At 48.9% G+C, this 19351-nt stretch overlaps 1 protein-coding gene across 6 annotated transcripts in view; it reads left to right on the top strand.

The window, feature by feature from the left end:
* Nucleotides 1–18: 18 nt before the first annotated feature.
* The window catches only part of FAM227A (family with sequence similarity 227 member A), a 34827-nt gene continuing 15494 nt past the window's right edge, over nucleotides 19–19351 (top strand). For 2 of the 6 annotated variants that reach the window (XR_006353171.1, XM_043965324.1), the window contains exons 1-6: nucleotides 2697–3345; nucleotides 3822–3919; nucleotides 10170–10233; nucleotides 12083–12171; nucleotides 16373–16516; nucleotides 18259–18360. Coding sequence is in view for 5 of the 6 variants with exons in the window: in XM_043965324.1 (XP_043821259.1) it covers nucleotides 2985–3345; nucleotides 3822–3919; nucleotides 10170–10233; nucleotides 12083–12171; nucleotides 16373–16516; nucleotides 18259–18360 (858 nt within the window). In the remaining variant the exon portion in view is untranslated. Of the gene's footprint in view, nucleotides 386–450; nucleotides 1022–1419; nucleotides 1733–1965; nucleotides 2104–2684; nucleotides 3346–3821; nucleotides 3920–10169; nucleotides 10234–12082; nucleotides 12172–16372; nucleotides 16517–18258; nucleotides 18361–19351 lie in introns of those variants that run through there. The other 4 variants (XM_043965329.1, XM_043965325.1, XM_043965326.1 and 1 more) reach the window with 4 other exon arrangements.

Raw genomic sequence — 19351 nt, 5'->3', positions numbered from 1 at the left:
GCGACCTGAGGTCGCCATAGTAACGGCGCCGCGGCGTTCCGAGATGGGCTCGCGCGCGCGCGCACACGAAGGAATGCGGCTTTCCTTGGGGACTAGCGGGGCTCTCAGGAGCCGCGCGCGTTCTTCGCTCGCGCGCACGACGGGAGCCGCGAAGGGCCAACAGCGGGGTCACCATGGGAACGTCAGGACGCACAGTAGGCCGCAGCCACGATGGACGTCTGTCCCGGCGGCCCCACCCCAATGGGCCCCCATCTCTCGGCCCCGGGGCGTCCTGCAGGGTGTCGAAGGGGACGCTCTGTAGGGCGAGTGGAGCTGCAGCACACCCGGTCCTTGAGGGAGCCTCGGCGGGAGTGGCCTTGGGGCAGGTAGCGGCCGTCCTGCTCAGGTAACGGCACGCGCGGCCCGCCTTTCGCGACAGCGCCGCGCTTTACGGCAACACACACGCTTCCTTGCCCCCGGTTTGTAGCGAGGGAAGCCGAGGCTCGGAGAAGTTTAGTGATTTGGGTTAGGTCGGGCCGATATTTTAAGCCCGTGATCAGCCTACAGCGTTCCATCCCCCGCCCCAATGCCCTTGCCCCCATGTCGAGACCCCCTCACCGGAAGTCACTGTCCATGTGTTACATTAGGTGGAGTGGGGTCGGGACGGCGTGGCTTCAAGTCCTGGGCCAGCCATTAGCCGCGTAACCCCGGCTCGGTCATTCAGCCTCTGTGGCCCTGTCGTGAGAATTAAACGAGAGAATGTGGGTAGAGGTGCCAGAAACAGTAGGCGCTCAATACATGCGCATTATCCCTCTGCTGATGGAATAAAGCTCCACCAGGGAGCCCACGGAGGCCCTTAATAAGGGCTCATTGAAGGAATGGGCTGTGTGGGGGATGGGCCTCGACCTTATCTCCAGCCTTAGCAGGGCGCTCCACACAGCAGGTGCTTACTAAATGTTAGTTGACTGGCGCTTGAGGTAAAGTGAGAATCCGCCCAAGATCGCAAGGCTATCCAGTTTGGGCTGGACAGATGGATTGGTGGGTAAGTGGCAGGGGATGGGCAGGAAGGGGCATTTATTAGGCACCCACTGTGTGCCCAGCAGTGCACTAAACACTACAAATATTGTCCCGTTTGCATCATCTTTGGATTCTTTCTGGGCTGGGCCGGGCCCCTTCCTACGCTGACCCCTCCTGGGGCTAGTTCACACCCCATGGAAGAGGACATTTCTATTCCCCAGTCGTCTAGGACAGGAGGACTGTACTCTGTGTCCCCAGAAACAACATGCTTGTTGACCAAAGGCACAGACCCCTTCCTTTCCTGTCTTTGTATTCCTTGGGGCTAGCCTGGGTAGGCCTGCCAGTGGAATGAATGAGTGAGTGAGTGAATGAATGAATGAATGAATGAATAAATAGCAGTCAGAGTGAATGATACCAAGTTGAGACTTCTGACCTTCCCCAGGGGCTGCAGGTTAGCCCACTGGCCTCTTCAGTTGAAGGGACAGGGAGAGATGAGCGCTGGTGGGGCAGGAAGGGTAGAGGGGAGCGCTGTTTAAGAGCAAAGGGAGAAGGGGCCAGTCGTGCCAGGGGGCAGATCTGGGGCCTGTGGGCAAGTCCTTTCTCCGGATGAGGGGCTTGGACAGAATGTTCTTGAAGGCCCCTTGTAGTTGGTTGTTTCGTCTCTGAGGAAGAAGTCGCAGCCTGGGTCTCTGTCATGGCCTCCCTTCTGACTCCAGACCCAGTTCTCTTCTGCTAAGTAAGCCCTGCCACCTTAGAGCCTGGGGCTGGGGGGAAGAGACAGGGTGTGGTTTTAATGTCTTGCTGCCTCATTTCTTCACCTTTTTCAGGGTTTTTTGAACTTAAAGGAACCTTAGAGATCTTTTGGCCTAATGTCTCCATTTTACAGATTAAGAAACAGGCCCCGGGCAAGGAAGGGGCTTGTCTCTGCAGTCCAAGCCCACCTCTCCCCGTTCTTTGCTCTTTTTCCAGTTAGAGAACCGGTCACCTCATGCTGGGATCTCCGGAGTGAGTCCCTGTGGATGTCAGCTGCCCCCTGCATGTGAAGCCAAGGTGCCTTGGCACCCTATAACTACCCTGTAGCCCAAGAGAGAAGACGCACAGCGCCGGGTCAGTGTGACTTGAAGCCAGACCTGCCGTGGGCCCAGTCTGGGACTCAGGCCTCTGGCCCTGAGTACAGTGCCTGGCGCATAGTAGGCATGATAGAAATACTGTGTCTGATGGTTAATGATTATTAGTTTACAAAGCCCCGGGAAAGTGGGTAGTGCCAGTGTTATCCCTACTGTTTGGATGAGAAAGCTGAGGGGGATTTCCCCTAAAGCACACAGCTAGTAAGAGGCCTTGAACCTAGGCCCTGTGGCTGTGAATCCCCTGTGCTACTCTGGCCACAGGCTTTGTACTTATTGAAAGGAGAATGTCAAGACCCCTGATCCCCTTTAATGGGTTCCCCTTAAGGAGCCAAAGTGGCCTTGTTCCTTTAACATCTGCTGGGTCCTTTGTTTGAGGAATCTGCCTTGTTTTTCTGGAGCAGATGGGTCTTGGTTGGTCTTTCCCACCCTCTGCTTTCCCCAGATGGTCCCAAGTTATTTGTGACTCCTGTCAGCGGTGGATCAGAGAAGGGGGGTGGGGTGCCCGCAGGCTTTTTGTTTGTTTGTTTTATCTTCATGGAAACTCTGTGTCTGCATGCACAGGAACAGGGATGCCGCTCAGTGCCGCAATGTTGGAGGTCATCAACCTCAATGCTGTACCCATGATCGCCCTGGACTATGACCTGTCGGTCCCGCCTACGGAGAGGCAGAGGCTCCACCAGGAGCTGAAGACTTACGTGAAGGAGAACCCACCCTGTATCTTCTGGCCATAGAGCCAGGCCGACTCTTGGGGTCCCTGTGACCTTCATACCACCCAAAGGAAGGGGTTCCCCTAAGGAGATCAGGCATCAGGCTTTGGCCGTCTCCCTTTCCTCCTCTCCCTTCTGGGCTCCAGAAGACAAGATGGGGCCCAAGGGCTTGTTGACCCAGTTGATGGGAAAATGCTTCAGTGTTGGGGGTCGCAGACCTGGGCGCCAGGGCCTCCGTCGCACATGCGGGAAACAAGGGAGCTGGAAGAACAAGGTCTTTACCGCCTCCGAGGAGACCAGCCGGCTTTGCCGTGCGGCCCCCTCAGAGCCGCCCTGCCTCCTTTCTCTTCTCTCTGGCTGCCCCCTCAATAGGCACCCTCTTAGACCTTTCCTATGCAGTCCACCACATGGGGTCCAGGTGCGGGAGCTCTTCAGGCTCCCAACGTGCTTTGCTGTGCTTTGCTCAGGGAGCACTCAGGTCTCTTGCAGAGAGGCTCATTCTCTCCACCCTTCAGGTGAGGTCAGGCCCCTGCTGGTGACCAGAGACCCCACCGGAGCTCTCCCAGCTGCCCCTCCCCTCTCAGCCAAGGGCACCAGACTCATCCCCTACACCTCCTTGCTCACCAGAAGGCCCAGCCCTGCTTTTGCTCTTCCCTTTCCATTCTCTCTAGTCTGTCAAATGTGGGGAGGTGGGAAAGGACAGGAGAGCCCATGTTTAAAAGGCCCGATAACAAATAGCTGGAGGAAGATGGGGCTTTACTGAGGAGGGGACGGGGGCTGGAATCGAGGAGAGACTGGGAGCCATAGAGTGTGGATTCAGGAGATAGGGTCTGCAGCTCGCTGGCTGGGTGGCTTTGGGCAGACCCCTTTCCCTCTCTGGGCCTCAATTTCCTCATCTTCAGAAGGAGGGAGTTGGGTTGGCTGGGTCCCGGGGGGCCCCCCCCCAGCTCTGTGCGGTCCCATGAGGCTCTTTAACAGCTGTGTCTCCCAGTGTGCATCGTGGGCTCCATGGGCAAGCTGAATAGGAAGATCGAGCAGATCGACCTGAAGACCAGACTCCACAAGACCAGCATTCACAGCAACTTCCTGGTGAGGACAGGGCTGGCAGGAGGAGAGGGGGAGGGGGCAGCCCTCCAGCTCTTTAGGCATCCACCTTCATCCCCTTTAGGCCTTAGCAGCAGCATGGCTTCATTGTGCATGGGAAGACCTGGGTTCAAATCCTACCTCTGACATGTAGTTAACTGAGCCTCTCAGTGCTCTAGGCAGTAAAGACGCCAACCTGTACTGGTGGAAGGAGTTTCCTCCCCTTGGAGTTCCCTATGACCAATGAAACCAGAGATGTTGGCCCTGGCCCTTCCTTGAACCCTGAGTAGAATGGCTTCCTGAGTCTAGAACCATGTGCTGGGCTCCTGGCGAAGAGCCTTCTGACCTTCGCCCGCCTGGACCTCAGGGGACAGACGCAGGCCTGGCCTGGATGGGCCAGAGTTGTCTGTCCTGGAAGAGAGGGTCATCCCCCTGACTGTCCAGCTCTCCATGCAGGGAGGCAGAGGAGGGAAGGCTTTAGCAAGGGAAGAGAGTTTGTAACCATTAGTAAGAAGGGAGTCATTTTTACCCTCCCCGCACAGTGGCATGGATCCAAGCTGGCCTTTGGGAGGGGGCACTTTAATCAGTAGCCTTCCCTTGGCTTTCCTGGAAGAGGCCAGGAAAGGGGTCTTAGGACCAAACTCCATCACACTCCAAAGCCTGAGATTGGCTGAGGCTGGCGATGCTGCTGGGCGCTCCGTTTTCTTGTACTCGCTTGTGTTGGGTGGTTCCTCTTCCCCGTAACTTCAGCTGTGGCTCAGCTGACAGGGAAGGAAGGGGGCCTGTGTGGGACCGAGGCGGTGCTAGAGGTTGCTGCCCAAAGCTGGACCTCCAGTGGGAGGCAGAGCATGGGGCCAGGGGCCCTGCTCAGTGGAGAAGCCAAGGAGTCACCCCAAGCAGGGGGCAGGGCAGCTCTGGCCACCAGAGCCCCACCCCACCGCCCCTTGCTCCTGTGACTGCAGGCAGCTCTCGCCGCTTTAGGCCTCCCTAGATGACTTCTGGGGATGCCTCCAACCCCGCATCGTAGCACACTGTTGGTCTGTACCAGTGCTCTTGGGGGCCCAGGTTTGGAACCTCCCACTCTGCTCAGCTTTGTGGAGTTTCATGAGTCACTGTGGACAGAGCACATCCCTCCTGGATGGTGAAGCTGCTGGTCATGAGCCAGCTGGTCCTCACTTGACAGTGATAGTCCACGGGCAGAGCCCTTAGGACTTCAGGACAGGTCCACACCCGGATGAGGGCACAAATCAGGAAGGAAGCAGGAGCTGCAGCCACACAGCCCCGTAAAAACACTCACCAGGGAACCATATTATTTCTTTTGTTTTGGGTGCTTTTGTTGTTTTTTTGTATTTTGAGGTTTTGCATCACTGCTCTGATTCTTTCTCTTGTAACAGGATTAATGCAGAAATAGGATTAATGTTATTATGTGTATATATATATATATATGTGTGTGTGTGTATATATCTATATATCTATATGTATATGTATAGAGATATAGATATAACGTATATCAGATTACCTGCTGTCTAGGGGAGGGGGGAGGGAGAAAAATCTGAAATTGTAAAGCATGTATAAACAAAAGTTGAGAACTATCTTTACATGTAAAGGAAAAAATAAAATACCTCATACATTTAAAAAAAAAAAAGAGGTTACTTTAGCACTTGCTGAAGTAGATTCACAAAAAAAAAAAACCACTCACCAGGGGCCCTTGTGTCCAGGCTGTCCTCAGGGTCTGTGTGCCCCTTCCTCTTCTCTGTGGCAGCCCTGCTTTCGTGACAGCCCTGGGGGGGGAGGGGGCGGGGTCATGGCTAAACCTGCTGGCCTGCAAGGCAGAAGACCACATCTAATGTCTGTGTTGCTGTGAACCATCTAGCTCAGGGACACTTGGTCTCTTTATACAACATGATACTCCCTTCTTTATAGTAGCCTCAGCTTCTCAGTGCCTGGCACAGGGTGGTTGTTGTTTAAATCAGTCCTTCCTTCTTTCCTTCCATCTTTTTTCCCTCCCTGTCTCCCTCCTTCCTTCCTCCTTCCCTCCCTCCTTCCTTCCTTTCATCCTTCCTCCTTCCCTCCTTCCTCCTTCCCTTCCTCCTTCCTTCCTTTCATCCTTCCTTCCTTTCCTCCTTCCTTCCCTCCTCTCTCCCTTCTCCCCTCCCTGATCAATACATTGAAAAAGTCCCAAAATATGCAATATGTATTTAATAACTGTGGCCCACTCCTCTCCAGGAAAAGGTCGGTTAGAGATGTCTTCTCAAACCTCTTCCTTGGCTTCTACTTGATCTTTATAATTTTGTTACATTTCCCTTTGATTTTTTTGGTGCACCATTCTTTGCAATTGCATTGCTGTAGTTACTGTATATATCGTTTTCTTGGAACAGTTACCAGTTTATTTAGTCAGTCCCCAATGTTTCAAAGGAGCTAAAATTCTAGCTATACTATCTAAAATCTAGTGAGTGGTCACCAATAAATTATAAGCTTTAGCAAGAGTATTTAAGTGTTTAAGTATTTATTACAGAGCATTAGGATCAGAGAGAAAGATAAAAATCTAACTATTTCTAAGAGACCCCATCATCCGACCCACCATGGTGAGGTCAGGAACCAAAAGAGGAAAAAGCCCTCTGCCAGCGTCTACTTCCTACTTCGTGTCCTCCTCCCAGAAATGGGAGGCTCCTCAAGTTGATTGGCTGGTAGCCTTGATAGACAGTACCCACCAACAAACTTTACTTACTGACGCCAAGGAGCTTGACCACATGGCTTGCCCTCAGATGCCTTCTCCTCGTGGCAGAGCTTTCCTACAGTAGCTCTCCAGCAGGTGGTATCATTCCAATCATTACACCAATTAATGGGCATCTACTTTGTGGTTTCTAATTCTTTGTCACAAAAAGTGCTGCTACAAATAATTTGGAATCATATGGGGACTTTTCCTTGGGGTATAAGCCTAATAATGGAATCTGGTTAGAAGGGTATGTACATTTTAGTCACTTTCTTTGCATAATTCCAAATTGCTTTCCAAAGTGGTTGTACCACTTCCCAGCCCCACCAACTATGATTCACTGTGCTGATCTTCCCACAACCCTCCAACAGTGACATGTCATTTTTGCCCTTTTGCAGGATGTGAGGTAAAACCTTGGTGTTATTTTAATTTGCATTTCTTTTATTATTAGTGATTTAGAGCATTTTTTCATGTGGTTGTGAATAATTTGGAAGTCTTCTTTTGAGAACTGTTCATTCATCTTTGACCATTATCTAATGGGAATGACTAATAGTCTCATATGTATTTATTAACTGTTTACATCTCTCGCATCCCAATTCCTTATCAGAGAAGAATGATACAAATATCTTTTCCCATTGGCCCACTTCCCTTCTATGCAAAAGCTTTTCACTTTCAAGTAATCAAAGTTATCTATTTTATCATTTGAAATTGCCTCTATCTCTTGTTTAAGAATACATCTCTTGGGACAGCTAGATGGTGCAGTGGTAAAGCCCCGGCCCTGGATTCAGGAGTACCTGAGTTCAAATCTGGCCTCAGACACTTGACACTCACTAGCTGTGTGACCCTGGGCAAGTCACTTAACCCTCATTGCCCCTCAAAACCCCCCCAAAAAAACCAACAAAAAAAACCAAAGAATGCATCTCTTTAAAAAAAAAAGATTAAAAAAAGAGAACACATCTCTTACCCATAGCTGTGAGAGGTAGATGATCTATTTCTCTTCTGTTTGTTTGTTTTTTTAATAGTAAGGTCATGTATCCATTGTTCTTATGGAGTGTGGTAAAAGATGTTGGTCTAAGCCTGATTTCTGCCAGACTGCTCCCAGTTTTCCCAGAAGTTGTTATTGTTCTTTAATCAAAGAGAGAGTTTTTCCTTGGGTAATTGATATTTTCCACTTTATCAAACACTGGGTTAATTTATCTCTACCAATAGCAGACAGTTTTGATGACTGCTATTTTGTAGTATAATTTGAGCTTTGGAAAACTATTTCCCCTTTGTTTTTATTCCTTTTCATCATTCCCCTTGATAATTTAAATCTTATTTTTAATTAAGCTAGTAAGCTAGTAAGTGTCAAGTGTCTGAGGCCGGATTTGAACTCAGGTCCTCCTGAATCCAGGGCTGGTGCTTTATCCACTGCACCACCTAGCTTCCCCCGAATTTTGTTATTTTATCAAGTTCTATAAAGTATCCCTTTGGTAATGTGATTGGTATAGCATCAGGTATAAGTTACTTTTGGAAGTATTGTCATTTTTATTATATTAGCAGGGCCTAGCCATAAGCACTGACTATTCCTCCAACTATTTGGATTGGGTTTTTTTTTTTTTATTTCCTTAATCGGTGCTTTGTTATGATTCTATACAGGTCTTTTGATGTGCTTTGGGCATTTGATCCCCAGATATTTTGTGCATTTGTAGTTATTTAGAATGAGGTTTCCCTTTCTATTATTGCTTCTTGTATTTCATTTTTATATGGAAATTCTTTTTTGAGGTTTAATTTTGTAGCATGCAACTTTGCTGGAGCTAATTAATTGTCTCAGTATCTTTGCTGATTCCCTGGGGCTTTCCAAGTAAACTGCCATATCATTAGCAAACAAGGATAGTTTTGTCTCTTTTGCCTATCTTTATTCCTTTAATTCCATATATCTTATTGCTATTGCAAGCATTTCTAGAACTATGTCGAATAATAGTGGGGAGATTGGACTTCTTGCTTTACTCCCATATTTATTGGAAAAAATTTTAGTGTATTACCATTGCATGTGATGCTTTCTTTTGATTTTAGACTGATACTTTTCTATTAAAAAAAAAGTCCATGCTTATAACATTAAAGGGTTTTTAGCATAAAAGAGTACTGTACTTTGTCAAAGGCTTTTTCTATATCTATTGAGATGATTATGTGCTTTTTTGTATTTTTTGTTATATGCTAATTATGTTGATTTTTCCCCCCTAATATTGAATCATTCTTGCATTCCTCATATTAATCCTACTCGATCATAATGAATTATTTCTTGGATAAATCACCATGGTCTGATAGGATTTTGTGTTAAATTTTTCACATCCATGTTCATTAATTATATTGACCTGTGGTTTTCTTTCTGTGTTTTATCTTTTTCTAGTTTAAGTATTAGGACTATATCTTATAAAAGGAATCTAGTAGGGTACTTCCTTTCTCAATTTTTGAGAATAATTTGTAAAATATGAGTACTAATTATTCTTTAAAAGTTTTATATAATTCTTGTGAATCCAGGAGGGTTTTTTGTTTTGTTTAAATTTGGTAGTTCCTTTACATCTAGATCTATTTCCTTTTCTGAGATTGGGTTATTTAAACTCTCTGTATGGTCTTCTCATAGTTTGGGTAATTTATATTTTTGAAGGTATTCCTCTTTTATTTCTTGGTTTTCTTGGCATATAACTGTGCATATTATGTTCTAAGTATTCTTTTTATTTCTTCTGGTTTTGCTGTTATGTAACCTTGCTCATTTACCATTTTATTGATTTGATTTTCCACTCTCCTCTTTTTAATGAGATTAGCTAACAGTTTATCAATTTTATTAGTCTTTTCAAAGAACCAGCTTTTAGTTTTATTACTTATTTCTATGGGGTTTTTGTTTTTAATTTATCTGTTTCTCCTCTAATTTTTAAAATCCCCTCTTTTGTGCTTATTTTACATTTATTTTCTCATTTTAAAGCGCATATTCAGTTCATTAATCTTCTCTTTTTCTGTTTTGCTAATGTACCATTTTAAGGTTATGATTTCTCCCCCCTGAGGACTGCTTTAGCTGCATCCCAAAAGATAACAGTGGCTTAGCTTGCTAGAAGCTCCAGGTTTACATGACCTTCCCTGCGTCATACAAGGACAGGATGATTGCCCCCATTCTATAGATGAGCACACTTTGGCTCAGAAAAACAGAATCACTCGTCTGGGGTTACCTCCGTGCTGAGCCTCAGAGCCAGGAAACAGGCCCGGTTTTCCTGACTCTATATCCTACTTCCCTCCTCTCACCCCCTGCTGCTGCCCAGGGCAGCCGACAGAGGCAGCACCCCCACTACCACCAGAAGAAAGATGGGCTGCAGGCACACTCTGGGGGAGCTTTTGGCCCTCTATCCACCACCACCCTGTGGGCAAGATGCAGGGTTGGTTCCCCTAGATTCCCCAACCCCAGAAGGGTGGAAGTAGTAGCCAGACTTGGGGGCTAGCCAAGCTGGTTGGGGGTGAACTGGCCAGGGGGGGACTGACTGCACCCCCTGTGTTTTGTGTTTGTTCCCTAAGGTCATTGAGAAACTGGAGGCAGAGAAGAAACTGAGAGAACAGCAGCGCATCTTGGAAGAGAAAGGCAAAGCCCCTTTTCAGATCCAACCTCCCTAGGCCTCACTTCCCCATCTATAGAAATGAGCAGGGCAGGGCATTGAGCCAAAGAGATCCTTCTGCTCAAAGCTTCTTGAGTCACTTCCCCACTTGGAACCTCAGTTTCCTCATCTGTACCATGAAGGGAGGGGAGGCTAGCTCCTCACATCCCTTCCAGCTCGCAGTCCTGTGGCCCTACTCAGTCTTCCCAGGACACACCGAGAGCTCTTGGGCTCCTTCCAGGGCCCAACTCTTCATCGCCTTCAAAACCCACCTTGTAGAGTCAGAGACTCCTGGAATTAAAGTGGATACATGGGGAAACTGAAGCCCAGAAAGGCCAAGTGATTGAGGCTTGCAAGGGGTGGAGCCAGGACTCCAGTGTAGGTGATCGGATTCCAAGGCCACTAACCAGACGGCATCATCTCCACGGGATCTCCCTGTGCTTGTGCCGGCCTGTAGTACCTCCTCCCCCAGTATCTGCCAGACCTCTATCCTATGCATAGCGTTCTGCACCCTGCTGGTACATTCAGCCTACAGTGCTGTGTAAGGGGTGGACAGGGCTCTTCTCTGAACTCTTTGTGTTCTCTAAATCCTAGCTGGCCTCTGTATACAGTAAGTGCTTAATAAATGCCCTGTGAAGATTTAAATTAATTGATCTTGACTCAATAAGCCATAAAGAACCTCATAACCCAAAGGGATGAGAGGCATTAATTTTTTTCTTTTTCTTTCTTTCTTTTCTTTTTTTTTCTTTCTTTTTCTTTTTTTTTTGGTGAGGCAATTGGGGTTAAGTGACTTGCCCAGAGTCACACAGCTAGTAAGTGTTAAGTGTCTGAGGCCGGATTGGAACTCAGGTCCTCCTGAATCCAGGGCCGGTGCTCTATCCACTGCATCACCTAGCTGCCCTGGGGCATTAATTTCTGCTAAAGTGTCCTGGACAAGAATGTTGGCTAAAAGAACCATGTCTTCTTTCCCTCCTGCTGCCTCCCACCTGCCTCCATCCCTTGTTCCTTCTCTCTCCCCCATCCTCCCTCCTCTTTCTTTCTTCTCTTTCCCCTCTCTTTTTCTTTCTCTCCTTTCCTTTCTCCCTTCCTCCTCTCTCCCTCTCTCCTCTCCTCTTTCTCTTTCCTCCTTTCTCTTCTCCCCTCTTTATTTTTCTTTCTCCCTCTCCCTCTCCTTTCTCCTCTTTCTCTTTCCACCTTTCCTTCCTTCCTTTTTTCTTTTTTCTTTCTTTCTTTTTTCTTTCTTCTCTCTTCCCTCCTCTCTCTCAAATGCTCTTCCCCACCTCTGCACACATATATACTATATATGTATGTATATACACACATACACATTCTCGATTCCCTTTTTCTCTATGTGTATTCCCCCTAACATCCCCCTCCCAATGTAAACTGCTTGAAGTTGGGGGCTGTTTCATCTTTGTATCTCTAGTACCTTTTTTTTTTTTTTGTGGGGCAGTGAGGGATAAGTGACTTGCCCAGGGTCACACAGCTAGTAAGTGTCAAGTGTCTGAGGCCAGATTTGAACTCAGGTCTTCCTGAATCCAGAGCCTGTACTTTATCCACTGCACCACCTAGCTGCCCCCCTCTCTAGTACCTTTTATAGTGCTTGGCACACAGTAGGTACCTAATAAATGTTGAATGAATAAATGAAAGCCTCTCAGCAAATAAGACATGTGAAGGACAGCTCTATGAATGCCTGCATACTCATAGGTGTATTTTGGGGGCATCCTGGTGATTTTTGCAGCTAGGGATTTATGGAAACCACCCTCCAAAGTGGTTCCTGTTGGTGAAAAGCCTCCTTCCAACTCCAGTCTCACCCCCTTCCTTCTGTCTTTGCAGAGAAGACTAACAAAGGCAAGAAAAAGCAGCATAAGTTTTTCCCGCTGACTCCATCGACTTCAAATGTTCCCCATCCTGGGCCAAAAAAGGTAAGAGGCCTGGCGGGAGGGCGATGGTTTCATTTCTGGGGGCCAGGTGTGTTCCGAGGCCTCACCTCTAGGCTTGGAAGAGCCCTGGTGAACTAGAGTAGCCACAGCCAGATAGAATGGATGGTTTCCTGTATGCCGCAGTGGCCACATGCTGGGTTTTGGACACAGAAAGTTCACAGGTGATGCTCGGCAAGCCAACAGGCAGCCTCACTTGGCACTGTTTGGCTCTCTGTGCCCCGTGCTCCCTATCGCGGCCTGATGGGATGGAGAGCTGGACCACGGTCCTGCCCCCACCTCCTCTGCCCTAGACTTCTGCTTTCCATACCTGGAGAGGCAGCGAGGCAGGCCTTGGAGACAGGAAGCCCTGCTTCAGGTCCTGGTGACACGGTTGACATAGGCAAGTCCCTTCCCCTCTCGGGATCCCCAGCCACTGTCCAAGACCCTTAGGTTGAAAAGAAGGTGGAGGGGGCAGCTAGGTGGCATAGTGGATAAAAGCGCCAGCCCTGGATTCAGGAAGACCTGGATTCAGATCCTGCCTTCAGACACTTGAAACTTACTAGCTGTGTGACCCTGGGCAAGTCACTTGACCCCAATTGCCTTACCAAAAAAAAAAAAAAAAAGATGGAGAGTGTTTTGTCCTGGGCCTCCCTTGCAGTGATGAAATCCCCAGTCTGGTGAAAAACAAAGCCAGGCCTGTCCCACCCCACTCATGCCACAGGACGGGAAAGCACCCTTAAGGATCGACCACCACACCGTGTGGGCTGCTCCCCTCCTCAGGGCCTTTCCCCTGGGGGTGGGATATTCAGGACCGGGGGTCTGCTCCACACTGTGGTCCCACATGGGAGGAGGGCATCACCCCAGGTCAGGGTCCTGTGAGGGCCTTTAGGAGAGGGGCGGTGAAAGCTGAGGAAGGACCTTGGGGGGCACCACAAGCAAGCCCATGCTTTACAGAGCCCCTTAGGGACACGGATACCGTCCCCCAACAAACGGGGTTGTGCTCCAAAGGTTTGTTTGCAAGTCAGAATGCATTTTCCCATAGAAACATAGATATAAATAGCAGGCGCATCCTGACACCAGCCCACAAAGGCTTGTTTGAGTGCTAATCTTGCTGAACTATGGAACCAATAATAGCATGGAGTTTTGCAGCATCCCAGGCACAAATAGAGGTGGTAGGAACACAGGGAGGGTTGAAGCCAGGTAGGCAGTTGGAAATTAGGGTGGCTGAGAGCAGGGTGGGATGGGACGGCAGAGATCGGGGCTCAGGAAGGGGCCAGGCCCTGACTGCGCTGGTCCCAGGCCTGCGTACCTGCAGGCCACAGAATCTCCCTTGGAAAGAATGACTCCGGGCTTCCTAAAGGACACCTGGGCTCCCAGGAGGTCCCTTCGCTCAGTCCCCTAAAACATGAGAAAGGAAGAGAGATGCTGCAGCTAGAGGAGATGGCCGGACACAGACTCAGAAAGGGCTCTTTGTTTGAGTGGTGAAGAGAGTGTCAGCACCTGGAGAGAGACAGAGAGAAACAAAGAGTGCCTATGTTCTCATGCCCCTTGGTAGCTTCTTCCTTTGAAAACTGGCAACTAGGTGGCGCAGTGGGTAGAGCATTAGCTCTGGAGTCAGGAGTCTGTTCAGATGTGATCTCAGGCATTTACTCCTTGTGTGACCCTGGGCAAGTCACTTAACCCGGGTTGCTTCCTCCCTGCCCCACTGTCCCCCGTCCCAAAAAAAGAAAGCTGCTTATTTATATCCTTCAAACACTTACCTATTAGAAAATGACGCATTCTTACTATTTAAATCAGCACCTAGGTATCTTAAAAATGAGATCTTTAGGAGGGAAACTTGCTGCAAAGAATTTCCCCCCATTTGCCTGCTTCCCTTCTAATTTTGGGTGCATTGGTTTTGTTGGTGCAAAGCCTTTTTGGTTTTTGGTTTTTTGTTTTTGGGGTTTTTTTGGTGGGGCAATGGGGGGTTAAGTGACTTGCCCAGGGTCACACAGCTAGTAAGTGTTAAGTGTCTGAGGCCAGATTTGAACTCAGGTCCTCCTGAATCCAGGACCAGTGCTCTATCCACTGCGCCACCTAGCTGCCCCCAGTGCAAAGCCTTTTTGATTTTATGTGATCAGAATTGTCCATTTGACCTCCTGAGATTTCTCTTTCTTTCTCGTTTGGTCCTGAACTCTTCCCTTGTGCATGGAGCTGACAGGTCATTTCTTCCTTCCTCCATTAAGCTGCTTACACTATCTCCCGCTTTATCTAAATCATGTGCCCCTTTGGAGCTTATCTTGGTGTCAGGTATGAGATGTGGTTCTATGCCTAGTTTCTGCCAAACTGCTTTCCCCAGAACTGTGCTTATTTGCTTCTGTGTATTGTATACCTTGAGCAGCTGGGTGGTGCAGTGGACAGAATACTGGCCTAGAGTCAGGAAGACTCACCTTTTGTGAGTTCAAATCTGGCCTTAGACACTTATTGGCTGTGTGACCCTGAGCAAGTCACTGAACCCTGTTTGCCTCAGTTTCCTCATCTATAAAATGATCTATAGAAGGAAATGACAAACCACCCCGGTATCTTTGCCAAGAAAACCCCAAATGCGGTCATGAAAAATCAGACATGACTGAAAAAAGACTAAACCACATTGTGTAACTAATTATTCCACTGATCAAACACTCTATTTCTTACCCATACCAGACTCTTTAGATGATTACAGCTTTGTAGTAGAGTTTGAAATCTGGTGCTGTTGGGCCCCCTTACCTCCCACTTTTTTTTCCATTGATTTCCTTTTGTTCCTCCAGATGAATTTTGTTATTATTTTTTCTAACTCTATAACATAATCCTTTTGTATTTTGATTGGTTTGACACTGAGTAAGATTGTCACTTTTATTATACTAGCTCAACCAACCCATGAGCTATTAACGTTTTTCTAATTGTTTAGATTTGTCTTTATTTGTTTAAAGGATATTTTTTAGTTATGTTCATAAAGTTTCTGTGTGTTTTGGTAGGTAAAATCTTGGTTTCTTATACTGCCTGTCATTATTTTAAATGGAACTTTTCTTTCTATTTCTTCCTCTTGGATTTTGTTGGTAACAAATAAGAATGCTCAGGATGTCCATGGGTTTATTATTATTAACAACTTTGCTGAGCTGAAATTATTCATTGTCTCAGTGTTTTAGTTGACTCTAGATTTTCCTAAGTAAATCATCACATAATCTGCAAAAGTGGTAGTTTTACTTCCTTTTTGCTGGTGTTCATTCCCTCAATGTCTTTTATTTATTTATTTATTTTGGTGGGGCAGTGAGGGTTAAGGGACTTGCTCAGGGTCACACAGCTAGTAAGTGTCAAGTGTTTGAGGCCAGAATTTAACTCAGGTCCTCCTGAATCCAGGGCCGGTGCTTTATCCACTGCGCCACCCAGCTGCCCCCATCAATGTCTTTTTCTTTGTCTCATGTCTCTAGTATACATTTCTAGCATGATGTTGAGGAGTAAGGGTGATAATTGACATCCTTGCTTTACCCCTGATCTTTCTGGGGAGGCCTTGTTCATGCTCATTGCAGAGAAGGCTGGCTCTTGGTTTTAGGTAGATGCTACTTAGCATATTGAGAAAAGTTCCCTTTATTCCTGTGCTCTCTGGTGTTTTTAACGTGAAGGGGTATTGTATTTTATCAGAAGCTTTTTCCACATTTACTGATACAGCCACATGCTTTCTGCTGGTTTTGTTATTAACGTGGTTGGTTACATGTTTAGTTTTCCTCAGATTGAACCAGCCCTGTGTTTCTGACATGAATCCTGCCTGGTCACATTGGGCTGTGTTGCTCTAGTCTCCTTGCTGATACGGGACTTTAGGGGCCACCAGGATGGAAGCTGTAGAAGCACAGACTTCAGCCCCAGAGCAGAGCCTCAGGAGCCAGGGCCTTTTCCTTCACCCTGGGGGGGGCTCTTTTTTTTTTTTTTTTGGTAAGGCAATTGGGGTTAAGTGACTGGCCCAGGGTCACACAGCTAGTTAAGTGTCTGAGGCCAGATTTGAACTCAGGTCCTCTGACTCCAGGGCTGGTGCTCTATCCACTGCACCACTGAGCTGCCGGGGGGGGGGGGGGGGGCTCTTGAGGAGGGGCACAGGAGGACTTGGACGGCTGAAGGACAAGCAGGTAACTACTCCGGGCCTTCAGGCCGACCCCGTGTTTACACAGCGACTCCTTCCTTCTTGGCCCTCTAGAGAACCCAGAAGGATGGACTGGCCGAGCTGTACCAGGCCCCAGAGTACAATGAGGCGCTGCCCAACGAGCTGCCCAATGGGGTGAACTACTGTGACATGGTGGGCAACGTCATCCGAGCGCAGGGAGGCGCCATCAGCGGCAAGGTAACGGGCGGCCAGGCTGAGGCTCAGCCTAGGGAGGCCGCTGAGGCGGGCTTGTTCTGTCCAAATACCTCCTTGGGGGTCCTACCTGCACTCGTGCAGATAGCGGCCCCACCGGGCCACCCTCCGAGTGACCCGTGAGCTCAGGCCATGGGAGTCTTGCTACCCTGGCACACCAGATACCTTCCTCAAGGCCCACTGGCATCTCCGGAGTCTGAGGCCAACACTCAGATGTTGGCCTTCTGCCCCTATGCTCTCTCTCATTGTATCTGCATGCTCATGCTACCAGGGGATGGGGCAGAGGGCAGGCCCTGTGGTTAAGGCACAGGTGGCACCACCTAGCCCCAGAGGTCCTTTCTAGCCCTGAGAACCAGTGATTGCTTGGGAAAGTAGCCACACCCTCTGTTTGAGGAAATAGCTGCTCCTGTGGCCATGAGTGTGTCTTTCTGCTGTGGGGAGGGGAGAAGAATGGCTGGACCCCACTCTTTCCTCCTCACCACACCCCAGATGCTGCCTGGCACCCAGCTCTGAGGAGAGACCACTGGGACAGGGGTGACCATGGCCCAGGCAGACCAGAGCAGCCCTAAGAGGAGGAGGAGGAGGAGGAGGAGGAGGAGCAAGTGTCCCAAGGTTCAGTGGGGTGGTGGGGAGGGGCAGGGAGAAGCAAGAAGGATTTCAGAATCAGAGCTTCTCCCGATGCATCGCGAGCTGCCCCATTTGCTATGTGTCTGTGGGCAAGGTCTTCCCCTCTCTGGGTCTTGTCTCCACAGCTGTAAAATGATCAGTGAAGGCTCACACGCCTCCCTGCTGGCCCCGAAAGCCTGGAGCACGCTGCTCTCCCCAGGCCTCCATGCCTGGGCCACTGACCCCTGTCCCGCCCCCAGACCCTCTTCCTCTGGCGTCTGTGCCTCAGTGGAGCTCAGTGTGTTAGGGGGCTGTGGGCCCTGTGTTCCCAGTCAGGCCCCTCCCCAGAGGTCAGTGGAAAGAACAGACTGGAGCCCAGGCCAAGGAAGGCAGGTGGCCGAGATGGGGCACATTCATCATTTCCCAATGTGCAGACATTCCATCATCTTTGCACCAATCCCAATGTTGAGCCAGTTCCAAGTCATTATATACCCACTCTGTTTCTAGGTGTTGCTTGCACAGAAAATGCTGCTGTGAAGATTTTGGTGTGGATTGGATCTTTGTTTTGGCCTATGACCCACTGGGTGTTCATGCCCAGGACAGGGATCCCTGGTTCAATTGAGTGACTTCTTGTATGTCATTCCAGACGAATGTCCAAAGACACATTCACGGCTCCACCCACAGTCTCTTAGTTTTCCCAGCTTTCCACAGCCCCATCAGCTGTGGAAATAACCTCTTGTCATTATTTGTGGTCTTTTCCAGTTTGCAGATTCTGAGGACCCCAGGAGCCTCTGCATCTTATAGATAACATTACTGGGGCCCAGAGAGCTCATGGGACTTGCCCAGAGATACACACCCAAGGGTGACAAGAGGACAGTCTCCTGACTCCTGCTGCAGGGGCCTTGTCTCTCTCCCCTACCTCCAGCTCCCCAGAGGTCACCTTTACCCCCTGAACCACCATTCCCACAGGCTAAGCTGTTAAGGAGTGACCTCACCTCTGACCTTTGGCCTTTGGTCAGTGTTGTGGGCAGAAGAATAACGACAACAGTAATGTTATGGGTGATGATGACGATGACGATGACCACCATATGTAACAACAACTCTGGATTTTATTTCCTCAGGTCTTCTGTGCACCAACAGAAATGATCAAATTCTTTGCATCTCCATATTCAAAGGCGATTGTGCTCGATTGTTTCTGGTGGATGTTTCATGAGAGATATGACGTAAGGAGGAAAGGGGGAGCTGATGAAGGCTGGCCAGAAGAGAGAGGGGGGAAGTGACCAAAAATCACCCCTGACCTTGTGTCCCTTTGGTGTCTCTGGGGTCAGGGTCATAGCTGTGTAGCCGTCAATTTGGCCGACAGCCTTGGGGGTTGGACTTGTGCTCCCATGATGCCTCATTTTAGGGGAAGGGGACTAGGACTTGTTAGAGCCCAAGGGAAGCCCAGGCAAGTCCAAACGAGCCAGAAAGGCTTCACATAGAGGCCCGGCATTGGCCTGTGCCTGCTGCCCGGGGACTACTCTGGCCAAGGGCACCTCAGGGCTCAAGGCTACACAGGGACTTTCTGTGCAGTAAACCCCTTTCCCCCATTAGTCAAGCTGCATGCAGAGTGGGAATAAGTTGGTGACTTGCCTTAGATGAAAATGAAATCCATTTCTATAATTTTTTTTTTGTGAGGCAATTGGGGTTAAGTGACTTGCCCAGAGTCCCATAGTGTCAAGGGTCTGAGGCCGGATTTGAACTCAGGTCCTCCTGACTCCAAGGCCGGTGCTCTATCCACTGTGTCATCTAGCTACCTGAAATCCATTTCTATGAAGAAAAGCCTTTGGGTGCAGCAGGAGTTAAGTTACCACCACTTCTGGCCATAGCTTCCTGGCTTGGGGATCTTGCCTCCATCCCCACTCTTGTCACTTTGGTCTTTCTTCCCTAGACCAGAGTGGTATTTTCCCAGGTTTGGGGCTCCCCCTAACCTCAGTCAGCTTTGTCCTGACGGTATCAAGAAGAGATGGACAGCATTTTCCATCCCACCAGTAGGTACTACCATCTTGCTAGAGGAAGAGATGGTAGAGATCTAACCCCTCCTTTGACAGATAAGGAAACTGGGGCCAAAGGTGATCCGTTTGCTCGCTGACGGCCATGAAACAGGCTGGTGATAGAAATGGGGGCGGGAGCCCAAGGCACTTGCCTGCCAGCCGAGCACCCGCCCACACCCCC

Source organism: Dromiciops gliroides, chromosome 5, assembly GCF_019393635.1.
Source record: "Dromiciops gliroides isolate mDroGli1 chromosome 5, mDroGli1.pri, whole genome shotgun sequence".
In the NCBI taxonomy this organism is placed as follows: Eukaryota; Metazoa; Chordata; class Mammalia; order Microbiotheria; family Microbiotheriidae; genus Dromiciops; species Dromiciops gliroides.
This window is presented reverse-complemented; position numbering and strand designations above follow the sequence as displayed.